This window comes from Amphibalanus amphitrite, unplaced genomic scaffold (genome assembly GCF_019059575.1).
Source record: "Amphibalanus amphitrite isolate SeventyFive unplaced genomic scaffold, NRLGWU_Aamphi_draft 000579F_arrow, whole genome shotgun sequence".
Lineage (NCBI taxonomy): Eukaryota > Metazoa > Arthropoda > Thecostraca > Balanomorpha > Balanidae > Amphibalanus > Amphibalanus amphitrite.
This window is the reverse complement of record NW_024882073.1, coordinates 196449-216973: the sequence shown is the minus strand read 5'-3', so window position 1 is coordinate 216973 and position 20525 is coordinate 196449. Positions and strand designations below refer to the sequence as shown.

The window sequence follows — 20525 nt, the reverse complement described above, 5'->3', positions numbered from 1 at the left end:
TTTGGGATACAATGCGCCTTCACAGTAGGAAGGCCACAGTCACTTTTCTCTCTTTGCGGGTGTTATTACGTGTTAGTAATCTATCGTGCCTACATATTTACGGACGACGCATTTTTTCTCTCCTTGTGGATGCCGTCATCATGGCGCGCCATCCACGTAACCTAAACAGTTGGGAAAGTCCTACTTTTCTCTGTTTCTTGGTTACTTCATCATGACGTGCTTGCCGTCTATAGCCCCGACGCAGTTGGTCAAGTGTCACTTTTCTCTGATTAAGGTTGTCTTTATCATGACATGCTTGCCATCCACTGCACCCACACACCGCCCGCTTTATATTGTTCGGGTGCACCTTTACTATCTTTTTCTTTCCGTCTATGGTTCCGACATAGTTGGGAAAGTCCCACTTTTCTGTAGCTGTGGTCGCCTTCACGATCACTTGCAGCGTCTAGTGCTCCGACACAGTTGGAAAGATCCCACTTTGAAACGTTTGCGGGCGCCTTCATCATCATGTGTTTTTTTCTCGGCTACATTTAACGCCGGTAAGTACTGTCTCCACGTGTAAACCTTTTTGGTTTTTACGCGTTTTAGCAAACGAGAGTTTTTCGCTTTTTTCGCTTTATAACGGACGCTTTTGCGAGTTTCTCGAGATTTTACGTTACCCTATTGTTATCACCGCTATGACAATATCTGTTATCCATAGAGTCACTATGCAATTATTTGACATCCACATAGTTGGAATAGCAACAGAAGTTATTGGTGGGGTTGTCTAGTACTTACCATGATCGTTGGCTTCATCAAATTGCGTTTCATCGCTTCCCACACTTTCCATTGCATCCATTTCACCGTAAAATGGTATTAATAGCAGAAGGATTACCTCCTTAGCCCTTTCGAAAACCGGAACACTTTTATTCGATCCAAATATTTGGATAAAATCGCGCGTTTTTTACAAGTGAGAGTTTTGCACTTTTTAAAAGTTTAACGAGTTTTGCATGGCACAACTGACGTGTTTTACGAGTTTTGATACAGAGCTTTCTGTATCTTATACATTGTGTTGATCAGTGTGCTCTAATAATGATTGAATTTCCATAGCCGTTGTATAGATTACCATTAAGTAAGATACCGAGCTATTAGATACATGTACTTTTTTAGAAGGGTACATCTGTATCGAACGCATTGTGTCTTTCCAGTTCCAGTCTTGTACCACAATCAAATATGTATACTGTATGTATAGGTACAAACCTGACAAGTTCCGATGAATTGTGGAAACAATGATCAATGTAACGAACTGTATCAATGTATATAAGTCCAAGTAATATAGTCGCCTCTATTATATTTGACAGCACAATTATAAACCGCAACCGTCAAGTTCCCAAAGCGACGCAAGTCATGTATAATATTCATTTGACTCTTTTCAAACCGCACGATTTCGTACAACTGGGGACTTTTCGACAAACTTGCTGCTCCGGCGCACAGTAAACGGATTCTGAACGAATGAGTCGCTACGACGGTGATGGTCAAGCGCAAAGATATTTCATTGTAATGCACGTCAATTTTTTATTCCTAGACTAGCTGCCGGCCGCGCTCGTGTGTTGCCTTGGGCCAGAACTGAAGAGATGGCTCCGAGAGCACACCGGGTCAATTACACTGTGTGAGTTTCGGACCTGCTTACTTTGCATAAACTCCCTTAATATGTGGACATGGGACAAACGGAAACGTTTGCTTTCATCCTGTAGCGTGTATGTATACAATGTACTTATCAGGGTGGATTTTATAATGGTAGGATGTTAGTTGCCTGGGGAGTAAGCTGGATCAGGCTATGCTTTTTACATATTATTTGTTCTTTGGAGACCATCAGTTGTTCGTTCCAGAACATCCCACATATGTGGGTGGAAAGATGGGCCGCGATGGCGATTTCGCTGGGGTCTTCTGATGTAAGTGTCGTCAAAATAATCAATAACGGAGTTAAGAATGTCCGAAAACTCGAATCTTCTATAATTTTGATAAAAGCAAAGCTAGAACAGTTGCTGTTCCTCTGAGGTCGCTCTGTTACGGATCGCCGTTTTAAATAATCGCTCAAGAGTGTGAGCCGCTGCTCTGGAGTTCGCTAAAAATGCGGTCGCTGTTTTGAGTGAATCGCTGTTTTTGAGTCGCTGTTTTCTGAATCGCTGTTTGACGCGCACACCGCGCGGGTTAACGAGTGGCTGCTGGGGTGCCTGGTCGAGAGCCGCGCCCCATGCAAAAACTCGGGTCAAACATCGTTGATATTGATAGACAAATTCAGTTATAATTGGAAAACAATGGGAACGATTTTGAGTCATATTACTTTAAGTTGGCTACACAAGTGTTTCGATATAAATCTTTTTCAAACCATAAAGACAAAGTCACTGTAAATAATTCGCCTAAATACCGGGTGGAAATTAAAGGTGGGTGTACCTCATTTTACAGTTGAATAAAACCAAAAATGTTCAACACAGACATAATTGTATTACATCATTTCAAAGCACATTCTTTGGAGATTTAGTTGCGACCGGTCCAGCATCTTCACGCTCCACGGCCTCACCGCTACAGCGCGTGCTCGAAAAGCCCGCCTTGTCTTGAGTGGCACAGCTGTGCTCGCTTGTCCACTTCACGGAGAACTTTGGCGCACGTTTCCCTGCTGATGCCTCTGACCTCTTTCTTGATGGCGCGCTTCAGCTCTGTCAGGTTCTGCGGGTCACCCTGGTACACTTTCGACTTCAAATACCCCCACAGGAAGAAGTCCAGCCGTGTCAAGTCGGGGGAGTGAGGGGGCCACGGATGACTCGTCTTCCGGCTGATGCGCGGTCGCCGAAGTGCTCCTCAAGCCATGCGAGGGTCAGTTTTGCCGTGTGAGGGCTTGATCTTGCTGGAACCACCAGCTGCCCTGATCGCCGTCACCGGCTCTCCTGATCTCCTTCAGGAACTTGTTCAAGACGCTGATGTAGCGGTCGGTTGTGATGGTGGTCGTCGCGCCATCGCTGGTCTCGAACCAAAATGGCCCGATGATGCCACTGGCGCTCATGGCACACCAGACGGTGACCCTGGGGCTGTGGAGAGGCAGCTGATGCACGTCTTCTGGCTTCTCCGAGGCCCAGATCCTGCAGTTTTGGCGGTTTACTTTGCCGTTCAGACAGAAATGTGCCTCGTCGCTGAACCAAACTTGTTGCAAGAAGTCCGGATTTTCGCGCACTTTCTCCTTCAGCCAGCTTGAAAACGTCATTCGCTGCCCCTCATCGTGTGGCGCCAAGTGCTGGTGGACGGGCAGCTTGTAGGGTTTCAGGTTGAGATCCTTCGTCAGAATTTTCCTCAATGTTAAGTGGTTAGTGCCAACTTCCTGAGCGATCTTTCGGATGGATTTCGAGGGGTCACGCTCGATTGCATCCCTCACCTTTTTGATGACGTCAGGGGTTCGTTTTGATATTGGCCGGCCGCTGTGACCCCTGCTCTGGTTCAGGACAGAGCCCTCTTTTATGAAACCTTCACACAGACGGAGTATTGTTTTTCTTGTCGGAGTTCTTTTCTTTCCAAACTGTGCTCTGAACTTCCGCTGTGTCTGAATAATGGATCTGGTGTTCCAATAGGAATCTACCAGTTTTACTTTTTCCTCAGTAGGTACTGATTGGAGACATGATTGAAAACGATTAAAAAGTGTTCCCGAAAAATATCCAACCCTCGTGCTTTCGAATTTTGCATGATAGCACGCGCTAAGCTAAATAGTGTGCATGCTAGAAGGAAGGTAAATGCGGTACACCTTTAATTTCCACTCTGTATCAAAGTTGTCAAAATACTTTGCGACACAGATTAAAATTCAAATAGGAATGCTTCCTTCACACACGTCGTTTCTCACTTTGCACTTCTAGTTCTTAGATCCTGCAAAATAAGATCAGCCGTAAATCTGCTCCGTAGGGGGGGGGCGAACCCCCCCCCCCCTGTCCTTTTCCGTAGATATCTCCTAAACGACTGCAGATAGCGCCACCAAACTTTCAGGACCCCCCTGGGCATCAATTTTACACACTGTGACCAAAACTTTTCAAAGGCTATGATAGGTTGGCCACAAATGACGTCAGAATGACGCATGTTCTGCCATTTTCGACCGAAAGAGCTTTGCGAGGAGAGCTGTCAGGATCGGTTTGACCTAGGTCAATGAAATTTGGTCACAAGGTAGTTCCCCGTTTGGGCTATCGAACGCCGTTTGAATTTTGAATATCGGCCGGTAATTTTTCGAGATCTAAGGGGGGGCGAAACGCCCCCCCCCCTTACGGATGGTAGGGTCCGCCGATAGCCCTACGGGGCGCGGGTTATCTTTAGGCGGCGCACATCGCCAAAACAAATTTTTCGCTGAAAAAATCACTTTCAATGTCAATTGTTAGTACAAAAATCGCATTTGCATTCCTTTGCACTCGGATCGTCGTTCGTCGTTCGAGCTCGTCGAAGTAACTTCAGGCGGTTGCATTATGAAGCCAAGAACCTTTTTTTTTGTTCGATCAAAAAACAAGGCAGTCGTCGGGGTGGCTTCGGTTGTGGGGTGACGTTCTGTCCCATGGCCGCCTGAGAAGGGCGAGGGTTCCAGTTAGCACTTGGTCCACAAGATATGCTACCTAGCCAGTGCCACCAACCAACAGGGGCGGAGCTTCCTATACAGTTGGTGGGGCAGCTGCCCCACCAACTAGGTATTTTGCCCCACCAATAAGCGTTTTGCCCCACCAATAAGCGTTTTGCCCCACCAACTTTAGCTGATTTCTAAGACTTTGTTGCTTTGCAAATTAATCTTTTTTCGCATTGAATAGCTTTGGAATGCCTGTTTGATGCAAAATAATACATGTTTGTCTGTAATGATAGGAATTGATTCAGTGTGGCATTTTATTCAACTTTATAATCGGACATTGTGGGTTTGACGACTTTTTGCCCCACCAACTTCCTTGGAAAAGCTCCACCCATGCCAACCAACCGTAAATGTTCCGCAAATAGCTCATAACTGCTAGAACGGTAATATTGCATATTCCAGCTGCCATTTCACGCACCGAACGAAAGATTTCAGCAATACCGTCAGCCATATTATGCCATGCTATATTACTGCATTCTTGGCTCTGTTATTATTCGCACTATTCAGAATACCTAGCATACAAATACCTGCACGGATGTTGGTAATATTCTCCTCACCACACCTGCCAATGATTGAGTGACTAGAAAACCGCAATTGGCTTGCGGATCCGTTCCGAGACACAGCAAATTGCGTGAATTACGTGCATTTAGGGCTACGTTTTGGTTATTGGTGCGTTTTCTGGCTATTGGCTTCATCTTTTGCCGCTTGGTTTACATTTGTGACATGATATTTTCAAAAAAGCAATCCAAGTTTCGTTCACTGTTTTCGCAGCGCTACAATCATTACACCTGATGTATGTACATTGTACATCTGTCTTCGTCGCTGTTACTGCTTCATTGTTTATTTACTTTACGGTGTGAACACGAACAGTTGTGGCGGCCGAGATAAAAGATAAAAATTGACAATTATGCTTTGACGGAAAAGAAAGGCATTGCAGTTCGATATCTGACCGCACACTGAACTGAAAACAATTCTTATAGCGATGTAAATTCCATTTTCTGAACAAAAAAGAAACTTGTTATTTACGAGCGCGGTAACCATGGCACCATAATCTAGGGCGGGAAAATAAAAGTGAATCATGCAAAGCGCAATAAAACAAGAATATAAAAATGAGATGAAATATGATATCGTTGTTTGAAACATTAGCGAGACCTGCCGCTGCACTTATTTACGCGTTATTTTTACCAATTTCGCAGATCCATGACACAGTTTATCCCGCCGATTGTTTGCAGGAAGCAGGACTGTCGCCGTTACGACGATGGCTGCTGATCCCGTGCTGGAGTTGTTGAATCTCTGCCGGCTTCCCAACGGACGTCAATCGCAGGCGGAGGACTGGTTCCGACCTTGCTGATGTGGTCTTCACCCGGACGTCATTTCGTTCTTCTGCAAGTGCGTCAGAGGCTAGACGACATGATCAGTGATCAGCTCCCACCTCACCGAGCTCTGGCTGCGCAAAGCCAGCCCGTGCCTTTGAACATCCGTTCTAAGGCGAGTGCTTTCCACGCCCGGTTGTCATCTCCGTTCTCTAATCAGCAGCCTGGGAGCATCGACCGATCTAACTTGTTGCGTTAGCGTGTCAAACCTACTATCCTTTTCAAACCTACTGTAGTATGTGCACTCGAGCATGTAGACATACGGATGACAGTTGACACCGACTCCCCTGTTTCAGGGCGGTGAAGCAGATCCCGGGTAGCGCCAGACGGAATGGAGATTTCGGTCTGCGTCAATCTCCAGCGTTTCTGCCACCGAGGGTGAACCACAAGTCACCACGCAAAGGGCTGTTCCTGCTCCAGAGGACAACGCCATGCGGTTTCGTCTGCTCCCACATTAAAGCCAGAGGCAGTCACCCGAATTTCGACTGTTTATTGTTATTTTATGAGACCAACTTTTCGTATACCGGTGACTTCATTTCTACCTGTGGGACTTTTTGGAGGAATCCGCTAACCGCCGCTTGTTTTTGAACACCAGAATTCGGAAGGTTTTCTTCAATCAGAAATCAGCAAATTGTGCTGCCGGTATGCAATCTCACCAAACAGTGCAGAAGCATCAGAAGTGAACACTGAAAAGCTTGGGCTCCCTGGGCATTTGCTGAGAGTCGCCAAGGCTGAGCGTAGATACGTTATGTCAAAATGCATCAGTTTTTTTCTTTGCAAGACATAGGCCCACTACCCGAAGTCTGTTTTGAATACAACACTATGGCATGTAGCATGTTTTTGCATTGAGCGGGCATATTTTTCGACGAGAACCCTGAATAGTGAATACGGGACAGGACTAAGGACACGCCTGACGGAGAGCTCTGACTACTCTGTATCTAGCACGATAGGCGACAACTGAACGCGCGCCAAGCACGGTCCGATTCTGCAATGGTCTGAACGGCGAGGCCATACGATTATGGAGCGTACTGCAGTCTGTACGCTAAAAATAGCACATGGAATACCAACTAAGCAGCGAGGCCGCTGCTCATCTCAATGGCTCATACAGAGTCCCACTCACTCAAACACCATAACGCCATTCGGATCGCTATCCTGCACCATTTGATTGCATTACTCCTCCGTGCGTATGTGTGTGTGTGCGTCTGCGTGCGTGAGCATTAGAAATGCATGCGCAAAGCTTTGGCAAAGATAAAGCCAAAGGTAATGGGAATGCATAGAGAAACCAGCTCCGAGACGTTTCTTATCAGCTACAAATGCCGTTAGCTATTCACATATTCCAGCTCTGCTATGTTGACCTTCGGCGGTTTCTAAATTTGGACCTGTTTCGTAACCGGGCCAGCCGTGCAGGTCTGTGACGTAGGGCAGGCATCGTTGCCACTTATCCAAACATACCTCATCTGAGCAGTACTGGGGAGGGAGCCGCGGCCGGCTCCGCGGAGCGCTCAGCGGGGCTCCCAGACGTCGCCTGGCCAACACTGGCTAAACAGTGGGATAGTTCACCGCAGTTGTGATTGATCGGTGCTATCACACTGGCAAATAATGGGAGAATGGTGGACGACTCTGCTGTGGTGCGTACTATCAGGTGAGTTTGAAAAGGCGCCAATGAGTTCCTGAGCTCAGTCTGCGTGTGTGTGACACCTTTGTTGAAATTTGACAGTTTCGAAACTTTACTTTTTATTCAACATTGACGTTTGACGAAGTACTTGGTTATAAGTTTTGAACTTAAGATATTGGGTATGTCTTTTTTAAATTGTGCCTTTGTGAGGTCTCAAAGCAGACCGTTCCTTTGTCTGAAAGCAAGGGCTCTTCATCCTAACCGCGTTTACCAGAGCCGTAGAAGTTAATAATGAATATCATTAATTTCAAGCCATGAACAAGCCAAGCCATGTCAATGGTCGGTTAAGCAATGCAAAATAGGCATACACCTATTGGGTATCCGTCTGACGTTTGTCCTGATCACATTGCAGGCGTAGTGGCGCTGTTAGTGGCGGTGGCGGTCGACATGGCACTGCTGCCCCGCTCCCGGTTCCACACGTGGCGCACTCTGATCCTGACCTACCTGGTACGTCGTGCCTTCCATCTCGTGGCGTGGCACAACAGGCGGACCCTCAGCGCAAGATACGCCTCCTTTTACAACACGCAAGAGGAGTTTGTCATGAAAACCCTGAAGCGGCATGCAGATAGTACTTATGGACGAGACTTTCGCTTCTTTGACGTGCACTCACTCGAGGTATGACTCTATGAACATTGCTGGATTCCATACAGCATTACACTATTCGTTTTCAAGTATAGAACATATCTTACCATTGTTCTCAGAATTAGTTGCGCAGGCATGAGTCAAAACGAGTTCATATTCAGTAGATGTCATTTTACTATTGCACTTATGTAGTTAAAGTTACGTCTAAAGAGCACGGCTCTCCTTTTCAGGATTTTCGCCGCCTGCACCCAGTCACTGAATACAGCCACTACCAGCCGTACATTGATCGGGTGATGGAAGGGAACGTTCGCGCCATGTTCCATCCTGGTGAAGAGATCACGGCATTTTTCTGCTCCTCTGGAACTACCGGCGTCAGCAAGTACATCCCGATGACGAAGCGCGTCACGCTGGCACAGGCCGTGGCTATGTTCGGGGCCCTAGACTTCTTCCCCTGGAACCTGCGCAATATCATTACCCTGCCGGTAGCCACGCGGTGGAAGTACTCTCCGACGGGAGTGAGGGTAGGGTCGACCTCAGCGTTCGCTCAGAGCTCGCCAGTTATTGCTTGTCAGTGTACAATGCTACCAAAGGCTAACATATTTACAACGGCGTCCAAAGCGCTTCACGTTGGTCTCGTGTTGGCGCTGCGAGATAGCCAGGCTTGTATCTGGGACGCGGGATTTGTATTTACTCTTTGGAACCAGCTTCACTTTATGGAAAATAATTGGCCTAGCATAGTTGACGACATTCGGTGCGGCAGGCTTAGTCCAGCTCTGGACGTCACTGAACAGGAGCGGAGGACCATCGACTCGCTCCTCATTCCCGACCCCGAGAGAGCCACCCGCCTTCAGAGGGAGTTTGAACGAGGCTTTGGCGGCATTGTGCCGAGAGTTCTCCCTCATGTAGAGAAAGTAATGGCCATGTGTTCCGGAACCTCGATGAACGTTTACATTGAACGGTGCAGGCCGTACCTGGGCAAACTCAAAATCTCTTCAGCGATGTACGGAGGTTCCGAGAGCATATTGGGTGTCAACATAAACAACCCTGGCGAAAAGCCTGCTTATGCGATGCTACCTGGGCTCAACTTCATCGAGTTTCTGCCGGTGGACGAGTCAGGTGATGCGGAGGATGGCGCGACTCCACTGCTGGCCTCAGAGGTCCAGATGGACCAGCTGTACGAGGTGGTGCTGACCAGTGCTGCCGGTCTGTACCGTTACCGGATGGGGGACGTGGTGCGCGTGGTCGGCTCCTTCCACGGCACGCCCACCGTCGACTTCCAGTTCCGCGCCAAACAGATGCTCAACGTGCACATGGAGAAGGTGTCGGAGGCGGCGTTCACGGGCGCGCTGCGACGGTCCGTCGACGGCTGGCCGGACCACCAGCTGGTGGACTTCACCACTGCTGAGAGCGTGCTGGACCCAGCCGCTGCCGACTCGGCGGACTCACCTCCCCACTACCTGGTGCTGGTCGAGCTCTCCGGACCGTCTCTTCCACCGCAGCAAGCCGCTGACATTGACAAAACCCTGCAGAACGAGCACTCCGTCTATCGGTCGTTCCGTGCCAAGTCCTCGATTGGCCCGATGAGGGTGGTGTGTGTTCGGCCGGGCACTTTTGCCGGCTATCGTCAGCACGTCTTCGATACTACCCAGACCACAATGAGTCAGTTCAAACAGCCACGCGTTCTACGCACCGAAGAGCAAGTCAAGTTCTTTCTGAATAGGGCGATATCAACAGAGTGAGGTGCATGCTGACGTATACTGAGGACTGTTTACCCCATGCCATGCTGTTATTTTGTATCCGCGACTGGTGGAAACTGAAAGCAGACAAACAGATCAGATTTAGAAATGCCTTGCCGCCTCGTGGCTTCTGCGGCTAACGACGCCGGCAGCACGTATCCGCCCAGCACGCTTCCCTATAATGAACGAGCAGCAGATGTGTGATAGGCTCTTATTTTAGGCCAGATGTGTCATAATTTCTGGTTCCATGTAAATATGATGTTACAGTCAGTGTAATGTGTTTGTGGACATTTTTGTCGTCCAATACCTAACCTACGTTGTGTGTAGGATGTTCACCGAAGTATAGGCATCGTGCTAAGTATATTGCGTCCACTCACAACTGAAAAGCCATAATGCGTGCAGATGTGGACTGTACAAATAAAATAAGGTCAATTCATAAATCGTCTTTCAATTTCACGGGAATGGGCGCTCCAAAACTCACGCGCTTTGTCTACATATATGGACCCCATCAGAGCCATACTTCACTTGTTCTGAATGTTCAGTCAGGGTTCAGTCAGTCGTCATCCGGTGCTCATCCACTAAGTGTGGAATGGGCACCAGAAGACGGCAGGTTGTGGGTGAGAATAAGTGAGATTCATTGATAAAAGATATAAGTTTAAGTACAGTTCTAAAGGAAATTATAATACGGTCATGATCGAACGTGGTAGCAAAATGTAATCTTATTTGTAGAGATAAATAGTACTAATGACGCACGGTGCGTAGGTACGTACGGTGAGTGCAGTGCACCAAAGAGTCGTGCACTTGAGTCGTGGGTGTGTTGTGCACTTGGCCCTTTTACTGTATCGACCGTGTTTGTTAAGAAGATGCGAAACATGAAAGTCGAAATGGCTTTTATTCACGGCCTACATTTACAATGTCTTAATAAATAGGACGGGAGACAGTAATATTGATTATCTCTTCTGTCACGAATCGAATCTTAATTACAGGAACTCTTGCAAGCGTCGGGTACAATGACATGCTCAACACAAAATAACCGTAGATCAGCACCTGAATAACCCCTCCGGCCTCGCTGTGCCATCGTCCACCAGTAAGGGGCGCGTGCGGCAGCTCGAGAGATTCGCGAAGTAGCTAGAAGGACTGCACTAGCTCGGAACGGCTGCGGTTGAAAGTTTGGGACGCTGCTGAGACTTCCGTCAAAACGGCCACACGGAGCTCGGCCGCTCATGAGGTTAAATCAACGTATACATCAACTGCACAAACTGAGCTACATGAACTTACGAACTGAACTACAGCTGATGCCCGGAAAGGAAAGAACTTATAGAAAATAGACCTATGATGCGTACAGGAACGGTTTGTCGTGCGACAGTTGACAGACAAGAAAACACTTGCCGCATTCAAAGCAGGAATGTCTTTCGAACAGGGAATCAGGTGTGCCAAGGCTTCACGTAGGTAAACAGTTGGTTGAAAGCTGATACTGTTCATGCGACAATGCATCGACACCTGGCATATGTATAACACATGGAAGTCGCTGTTTATGCAACAAAATGTAGAATTCGCCCTATGATACCGGGTTCTGATGCTCCCAAAACAGAAAACGACAAATGTTCATATAGGGGGGGGGGGGGGCGAGATTATACGCTACGTCACGGGACACATTCACGACTATGTAGAGCTGGATTGTTATGTGCCGAGTAACGTGATGTTCAAGGTGCCACAAGCACGAGCCTTCCAAACTTCGGGGAGTGGTATTGGCCGTTACAGCTTGTTAACCCGGCAGTTGCTGGGGTATTTCGCCACCCACCGTTTGCTGGGGGGGGGCGTTAAACGCCCCCAGCCGATAACTCGAGAACCAATAGGCGCAGCGAAACGCACGAGGCGGCAAACGAAAGAGCGCGACAAGACGCTTCAGATGAGTACTTTAAAGTTGAGTTTTGAGGTCACAGGTCAGGTCAAGGTCAGGTCAAACACCTGAAATCGGGCTTTCAGTAGCATGGACTTCAGGACATCGCAATGGGCGCCTCTCGCCATAAACTCTGTCAAAACGGTGCACAATCCATCTTATAAGGCCTACAAGAGTGTCAGCTTCATATAGGGGTCAGTCAAGCATAGGTCAGGGTCAAGGTCAGGTCAACCGGGTAGGCACATATCCCCGAAAATCAAAACTGATATTCGCAGCCTGTGACACATGTTTTATGGGTACTTTGGGGCGTAGAACACGATGGTGACATTCATTTTATCATATGTGTACGTGTTTGGCTCAAAAAGTTCAATTTAAGAAATTCATGTATCATGGTCGTGAAGTAGTCAAGAAAAATTGCCAAGATTCAGTTCAATATTTTGGAAAATGCGGAACGATAATCAATAATCGAAGATAGCCATTTGATTGATCATGGTATTGGCAGTCTAATGGCGTCTACGGCATGTCTGTATGTCTATTCTGTGATTTTATATGATTTTTTGAACATATGCCGTTTTTGGTCGAAAAGTCAGAAATCATGACGTCACTAAAACCTCGATATCTCAAAAATTTTCCGACCGATTTTTTTGAAACTTTGTCACAATAAACTTCAATTAATTCCCTACAGGTACCCAAAATTTGGCGCGCCTGCGGCGCGCCGTTTTTATACTATGGCCCGGCGAAAAAAGTGGGGGCGTTTAACGCCCCCCCCCAGCAACTCGCGGGTTAAATGGCCTGGATGCTGAAATACTGCTCCTCGCTGGCTCCATCCCTGAGGACCTCAGCAGCTCGTGGCCGACTCGTAACACGTCTGCTGGCTTTCTTAGAACCTCCGCAGCTCGTTGCTGGCGATGGAGTGGAGCTCCAAGTTTGGGTCGGCAGATGCGACCGGCGGTTGCTCCTCATTCTTGGCCGCATGCTGTGCGACACTGCGACTCGCATCCAGATCATCTACGCGGCGGGACTTACAGCAAAGCATCTTGCGGTAAGCGGCACGCAGTTTGGCGTTCAGTAAGCCGTAAGCCCAGCCTTCGAAAATGAAGCCAAGAAGACGTAGTTGATGCAGGATACCGTTCAGCATCGGTCGTGGCCGCCAGCGACTGGAGATGCGCACCAGCGGCGCCACGATGTCCAGCGAAACGGTCAGCGATAGCACCGTGACGATGCTCTTGAAGGCGCGGTAGTTGTCGAGGAAGGTCTTGCGCTCTCCGTTGCTTTCATCATGCCCATGCTGGCGTCGCTGTTGGTCCTCCTTCATGAGCTTCTTGTAAGTGCGGTGACCCACGGTGCCGGCGTAGAGCAGCATGCCGGCCGTGATCAATGAAAACGTCACCATTTCCATCTCTGCCAGGATGGTGAAGGCGTGGGTCATGCCCGTCTCCCAGCGGCAGCCGCTGTAGGTCGAGTTGCCACCGCGGCTGACGACGTGCTCGAAGAACGTCTCCATGTCGGTCAGGAACGACACCAAGCCGAAGAGGACATTGGCGGCGAACACGATCCAGATGGAGGTAAAGAGCCACGGCCTGGCCTGCGTCATGATGGCATAGTGCTGCAGCGGATACGCGACCGCCACGAACTGATCGAGGGCGGCGCACGACTGAGCCGCCTTGAAAGCGATGCCAGCACCGCTGCCTCCGTACTGCATGAAATGGCACAGCGACTCACTCTGCAGACCAGCCACGTCATAGAGGCCGATGAGCATTACGAACAGACCGAAGACGGTGCAGTTCAAGGACATGCTGCCAGCGATGAGTGCCATCGGCTCGTCCCAGAGGTGTCGGTTGCTAAGCACGGTGATCAGAGGGAAGGAGAAGTTGATCGATAGCACAGCGCCCACCACCGTCTTCACCCAAATGTACACCATTCTTCCAGGACGGCCTGCTAAGTCGCTGGTGTCCGCTGTGAGACTCAGATCAGCCGCTCATGTCAGGTGTGAACGTCGGTGGGTGAGCGGTCTTTCTGGTCTGATCTCTCGCGGCACCCTGTTGATATAACAGGCCGACCCACCTACCGGACGCTGGTTGCCATAGAGATGCTCCGATGCTGCCGCTAACAAAAATGTTGATTAGGTACTGACGGGTCTAAGGCAAGAACAGATATTGCCGAACTCTTGGAACGGCTTTATTGGAGCCTTTTCTTAAAGTCTATGTCCATTAGGGGTACCCATTTTTCCCGATTTTGGAAATTTGTGGGTGGGGGTGGTTTTTCCCATTATTTCGCGGCTCCTGATTCCAATGGTGCCAAAAATATTGAAATCAAAGGTGGTTTAGGGGTCGCGAATTGAGATTGAAATTTGCGTATTTACCTAGAAATATGCTTATTTTACGCTGATAGTAAATCGCAACGAAGGCAAACTTTTTGTTTCGAGAGTCGGGTGGAGGGGTCATTGAACGCTCCCTTTTCATCCAGATCGATGTGCTCCATCACGTGGTTACGGTTCAATGCTTTACTAGCGATCATTACAATGTCGATATTGTAACATTTGATGAAAAGCGCCGGGATGTTTTGCTCCTGTTGCTGGTATCATTCTGGTCAGCGTGCCATCATTTTTGATATTTTCTTTTTGTCTTGCATTAGTGACCTTTGATGACCTTTGAGGTCAAACTAAACTGTGAAGTTTCAGTTGCCATATCTCAGTTCATGACAGGCTCTTTGTGTCCATTATACAATTCAAGTTTGTGCAAATTAGCTCAGGATACATCTGACAGATCATGGCTCCGAATGTATTTCAAACCATGTAATTCAAAAACGATCAAACCATTTCGACCGTATACTTCCACAAGAAACGCCGTCCCGTTCGCTCACGGCTACGATGTAATACACCTTTAGACAGGGTAGGATAAATACCTAGGTATGGGTGTTCTATACCAAAAAATTCAACTTCTGATCCAAAAACAGAAACTCCAAAGAGTCGATTCTATCCATGCCCACCAACCATGTACCATTTCATTTCTTCAGTGGGGACAGATACACACCGTTCATGTAAGAGTTTCCGATACAATCCGATCATTTACGAGTTCATATTAATTATTCGACACGGGGGACTAGCCATGCGCTGATACGTGCACGGCTGATAGGTATGTGACGAAGAACTTTCACAGCTTCTGGCACAGATCATTTGTGATCTCAGGTAATTAGCGTCTGAATCTGAAGAACCTATAATGTAGCAGAAGATTTTCATCCTGCATGGGCCGTATGGTGGCACCAGGACGCATCATATAGAGGAGTGTGCGTGCAAAGGCTGAAGAGGAGGAGAATCAGGTCCGCCACCATAAGGTCCGTGGCCCACCCACTGTCTCGGCCCCCAGGCAATGCCAAGAGTCAGTAAACGGTTCTGCCTCGGAGTTGGCTGAGTCGTTTAGACTTGGTACCTTCCTAATTCTCAGCTTTAGGCAATGCCATTCGACTTCAGTTCAGCACCATCTGAGGGTTTGGACTGGGCCTGTGACTTGTGAGTGCAGCGTAAGATCCGTTACTTTATCTTGCAAGGATACTTCTGGCAGCGGCCATCACCAGGCACTAGTTCCATGGCATGATATCTGCACCCGTCTCATGTCAACAGCTGCTTGTAGTGGCACATGCCCAGATTTACCAGAACTGGAGCCACGAGCAGTCGTGCACGCGTTCGGCCAGGCCAGTGCTGTCCGTCATCAGCAAGATTGCAAACATATTGCTTTCATAATGGGGTGAGGATGAAGTTCATTGTTCCTCTCCTCCTGTGATGTTCTCCGCCAGCTGTCTTTCCATATGCACAATCGCATTCTGTGTGTGGTTGTGGGTGTTTGTGGGGGAGGGGCAAAGCTACACTCAAGCACAGCGGTCACCCAAAGGCGCGGTGGTATAAAGCTTGCGCCCCTCCCTCTGCCGTCTCTGCAACTCCGGGACTCGGGGAGGTCGTCTAGCGAATTGGAAAAGGTCATGCATACCAGGATAGCTTAGTGCTGTTTTTATGTCTTTGTAGATATATTTGGTGCTCTCTTTTACCGCTGCACGTCAAATATACAACTGAAGTAGTGTTGCACGGTGTCCAACAGTCATCAATACCACTGCAACACATTGGCTTTGCATATTTATAGTCGTTAAAATGAAGTCATTTTTCCAAGTAAAATTAAAACTTCCAATGCAAGCTCGCGACCCCTAAAAGTAGTCTGATATCGTTATTTCTGTCACTGCTAGATCCAGAACGGAGCAAAAAAATGCAATAACATCAACCCCAAACTGTTGACATGGTAACCTTGTTCCAACATAAAATATTGCTAATTTGGTCGATTTTCCGCTAAAATTAACATTTTCATTTTGAATTCGTGACCCCTAGAAATCGTTTGGTTTCGTTATATTTGGCACAGATGGAATCAGAATAGACCAAATAATGGTAAAATTGACTCCAACCTGTTCGCATGGCAACCTTGTTCCAAAATAAAATAACATTATTTTGGTCAATTTTTCGCTAAAATTGGCATTTTCATTTTGAATTCGCGACCCCTAGAAATCGTTTGATTTCGCTATTTTTGGCACAGATGGAGTCAGAATAGACCAAATAATGGGAAAATCCACCCCCACCTAAAATTTGGAAAATTGACCCAAAAATGGGTACCCCTAATGTCCATGGCTCAGTGGTCATTTGTGGAGTCAGACATCATTAAACAGCAGCGCATAAGGATTTATTGCTGGTGGAAGAAGCTTGACGGATACTGTACCAATATAATAATTACTATTACGGAACGTGGCATCGGGGTTTTTCACTGAACCGGAGACGATGATCAGGCTTTTGGTCCGGGCAAAAGAGGGCGGCGCACCGATATTTTTACGACGATTTGCAAATAATAGGTACTGGTCTGATTACTGATTAGTTATCAAACCACGACGATAATACAACGCCACATAACTAGTGTTCGCAGGTCTTGCGTACCGTAGCGGCGGAACACCTTCACTGAAGGGGGGGGGGGGCACTGTCGACTCTTGTTCCCATTCTTTCCATGCAACGCCCATATAGGGCTAATGTTAAAATGCCAAAATCAAGGGAAAGCACGGTGCCCTCCCCGTTCCGCCGCCTATGTTGCGTACCTAATAAAAGAGATACCGGTCGCAGCGCCTGTCCCCAAGATGAGAAGTAGCCAGTATAGCGGACTAGAAAATACAACTCCGATACTCAGCTGCCGATGACAGACAGTATAGGCCAACTGAGTGCCACGGCTCTACTTTGGGCGCGAGCCGTGCACCAAGCCACCCTGATTGGTGGAGCTTTTCCAGGGAAGTTGTTGGGGAAAAAAGCCACCAAACTAATAAAACAATGCAGCTGATTGTTAAGTTGAATCAAATGCTGGACTGGAACAAATCCTATCATTATAGAGATAAGCTTCCGTAATAAACGGACATTTCAAATCTTCTTGATTGATTCGCAAGGCCACAAAGTCCCACAAATGAGCTAAGTTGGTCAGGCGTAGCGCTTATTGGTGAGACAAAATGTCAAGTTGGTGGGGCACCTGCACCCCACTGAGCATATTCGAAGCTCCTCCCCTGAAGGCACCACAATATCAATATGTGTATGCTATGCTTATTAGGCGTTGCATCGTGCGACGTGCACCTAAGAACGCTTTTCGTGACAATCCAATCAGAAAGCAGCGGTTGCCATGGTGACCTAAAATATACGGTTTAACCCTCGCCTGTATTGGTGTTTTGTCAAGTGTCAGCCGCAAACGTACACGGGGGTCCGTAACTCCGTAACCAGCGGAACCCCTCCCCCTTGCCGTCCGATTCGAGCTAGAGCTTAGCAGAAAAAACGAGCGTGTTGCCCGTGAGTAACGAGAGGAAGCCGATGACCGGGCCTAGGTCATTGGTTGATCTTCCAGGTCAGGTCGATGACCCAAAAGTCGGGAAAATCGGGACCTGTCAGAACTTCGTACCTAACCTAATGTGAGGTTGTTACGGGGTTTTCGGGATGCTGATCACGAACTTCATGTTAGTTTTGATCACAGATGATGTCTTCATGCATTTAGGTCAGGTCGGTTCAGGTCAGGTCAGGTCAACCAGTAGGTATCCTGACAGGTATTCATAGTATGGTAGGTGGCTCCTTCGTTCAGACTTAATCCACTGCTAGAAGATATTTAATGGAAAATCCTGTATAGAGCCCATTGATGTATTTAGTCGACCTCCGCAAACACGAACACGAGGCCACAGACACAAAATATTTCCCGTTTTCACCAGGACTGACACTAGGAAGCGTTTCTTCTCAGTGCGATGCATGCCTGCTTGGAATGCTCTGCCTCTGGAGGCTGTCTCTGCCCCAAACCTAGCAAAGTTCAAGGAAATGCTCCATCTGCACTTGCACGACAGACTATTTGACTTTGTGTAAAAACTCTTCCAGGGTGTCCACGTCAAAAGTGTAACCAGACTTTTCCCCGTATTTTATCTTAAAAACATCACACTCACAAACAATTGCCCTCGTTTGAGAGCCAAGGCAATGGCAAAATATTTGCTATGCTTTTCAACTGTGTTCGGCAATCTGCTGACCAGCGCGTGCCGTCTAGAGCAACTGCTCTATATGAGCCGCTTTGCGTCGGGCCACCGCCGGCAGACGGACCGTGGCATGTGAAATCCCACAATGCCCCGTGCACTGGGGATCCCATTGCCTAGAAAAAGTTCAGACCATGCCTCTGCACAGCAAGAAAGTATCGGTTTGGGTGGCAATGAGGCATGGAGGGGGCATCAACGGCCCCTTCTTTTTCGAGGACGACAGGGGAGAGACAAACACAACACCGTAACGCTAGAACGCTATCGTCTCGGAGGCACTGGAACCATTCTGGTGATAGCTGAAGCAGAGACGCGGGATCCGTCGCCATGAAGAATGGCTTCAACAAGACGGGGCGCCGCCTCACACCGCCAAACGGTCGCTAGAATTCCTGGAGGAGCACTTTCCTGACCGCCACATCTGCAGCTTGAAAAGCGCGGTGGAATGGGCTCCCCCCACTCGCCCGACCTCAGCCCTCTAGATTTCTTCAAGCGGGGCTTCCTCAAGGACTGTGTGCATACGCTGGCAATCCAGGATCGACCCAGGAGCTGAAAGACGTCATCATCGACGAGATCCGTCGCCTTCCTTCCCACATGGTTGACCAGGCGATCACCTACCTCCAGACGGTCCTTCTGCCGGCGGTGGCCCGACGCAAAGGGTAGACAGTTGCTCCAGACAAACGTGTCCGGACAAAATTTCGTCTGACATTTTTTCGTCGGATAGTTTTTCGTCCGCAGATTTTCGTCCGACTTTTTTTCGTCTCGCATTTTTTCGTCTGTACATTTTTTCGTCTGTGCATTTTTTCGTCTGTACATTTTTTCGTCCGGACATTTTTTCGTTCGTATATTTTTTCGTCTGTACATATTTTCGTCCGGACATTTTTTCGTTCAATAAATTTTACGTCTGTTCACCCAAGGTTGAGTGAAAACATACTACAATGCTATTCAACTGTGGAGGCAAATGACGTCATAATAATACTCGGGGCGAAGCAGTGCAGTGCCGAAGGCAATGCCTTAGGAGAGATTACAGGCAATGGTAAGTCAAATATTTTTAGGTTAAGTGGTTGTGTATCTGGCTTCAGGCCGAAGGCCTGAAGCCTGATGCATAACCACTTAACCTAAAAATATTTGACTTACCATTGCTTGCAATCTATTCATGCAAGTAACTTTTTCCTTATCCCCCGGTAGGCAAACATCAGTAGGTAAGGTTAGGTAAGGTTAGGTTAGGTTAGGTTAGGTTAGGTTAAAGGTTAGGTTAAAGGTTAGGTTAGGTTAGGTTAGGTTAAGTTAGGTTAGGTTATAGGTTAGGTTAGGTTACGTTAAAATTGTAGACGAAAAAATGTCCGGACGAAAAAACGCACAGACGAAAAAATATACGAACGAAAAAATGTCCGGACGAAAAAATGTACAGACGAAAAAATGTACATACGAAAAAATGCACAGACGAAAAAATGTCAGACGAAAAAATGCGAGACGAAAAAAAGTCGGACGAAAATCTGCGGACGAAAAATTGTCCGACGAAAATCTGCTGGACGAAAAACCGTCATTGAATCGTGTAAGTGTACCTATATAGAAAATATAGAGCAGTTGCTCCAGACGGCACGCGCTGGTCAGCAGAGTGCCGAACACAGTTGAAAAGCATAGCAAATGTTTTGTCATTGCCTTGGCTCTCCAACGAGGGCAATTGTTCGTGAGTGTGATGTTTTTAAGATAAAATATGGAGAAAAGGCTGGGTACACTTTTGGCGTGGACACCCTGTATATGCTGCTTATCATTTGTCTTTTTATGATTGTGTTGCTGTTTACCGTACCGTACTCTTGTGTTCGTTACTTTGTATTTAAAGGTAGTGTGCCAGCTTTCTTGGACCGTATGGAGTTAATGGCCCAGATAAGGAGAACCGGATTTTTAGAACTTATCCATACCTTCAAAACTCATGGAAACGTCTTAAATTCTTCAAATTTTGAGTACCCCAGTGCGAAATTCGCCCCGACGGGTTGTCGGTCGTACCCCAACCACATTTCACACCACTATGAACAATAAATGCACACACTGAAATCGCTATTACCGATATGCTCAT

At 47.7% G+C, this 20525-nt stretch overlaps 1 protein-coding gene and 1 long non-coding RNA gene across 2 annotated transcripts; both read left to right on the top strand.

Moving 5' to 3' along the window:
- Window positions 1-4045: 4045 nt before the first annotated feature.
- LOC122394205 lies at window positions 4046-6823 on the top strand. The gene is made up of 2 exons (XR_006258821.1): window positions 4046-6007; window positions 6288-6823. It is a non-coding gene; the product is annotated as an uncharacterized LOC122394205 (long non-coding RNA).
- Window positions 6824-7242: 419 nt separating this feature from the next.
- On the top strand, window positions 7243-10424 carry LOC122394204 (probable indole-3-acetic acid-amido synthetase GH3.9). Its single transcript, XM_043390929.1, has 3 exons — window positions 7243-7633; window positions 8019-8281; window positions 8479-10424. Exons 1-3 carry the CDS (start codon window positions 7591-7593, stop codon window positions 9985-9987), a joined length of 1815 nt encoding a protein of 604 aa, XP_043246864.1. The 5' UTR covers window positions 7243-7590; the 3' UTR covers window positions 9988-10424.
- The last annotated feature ends 10101 nt before the right edge of the window (window positions 10425-20525 follow it).

Bases quoted from the DNA above. Each gene is read 5' to 3' on its own strand.
- LOC122394204 (XM_043390929.1), top strand. From the start codon at position 7,591: ATGGGAGAATGGTGGACGACTCTGCTGTGGTGCGTACTATCAG. The intron at 7,634-8,018 runs GTGAGTTTGAAA...ATCACATTGCAG, and splicing joins GCTGTGGTGCGTACTATCAG to GCGTAGTGGCGCTGTTAGTG. The intron at 8,282-8,478 runs GTATGACTCTAT...TCTCCTTTTCAG, and splicing joins TTGACGTGCACTCACTCGAG to GATTTTCGCCGCCTGCACCC.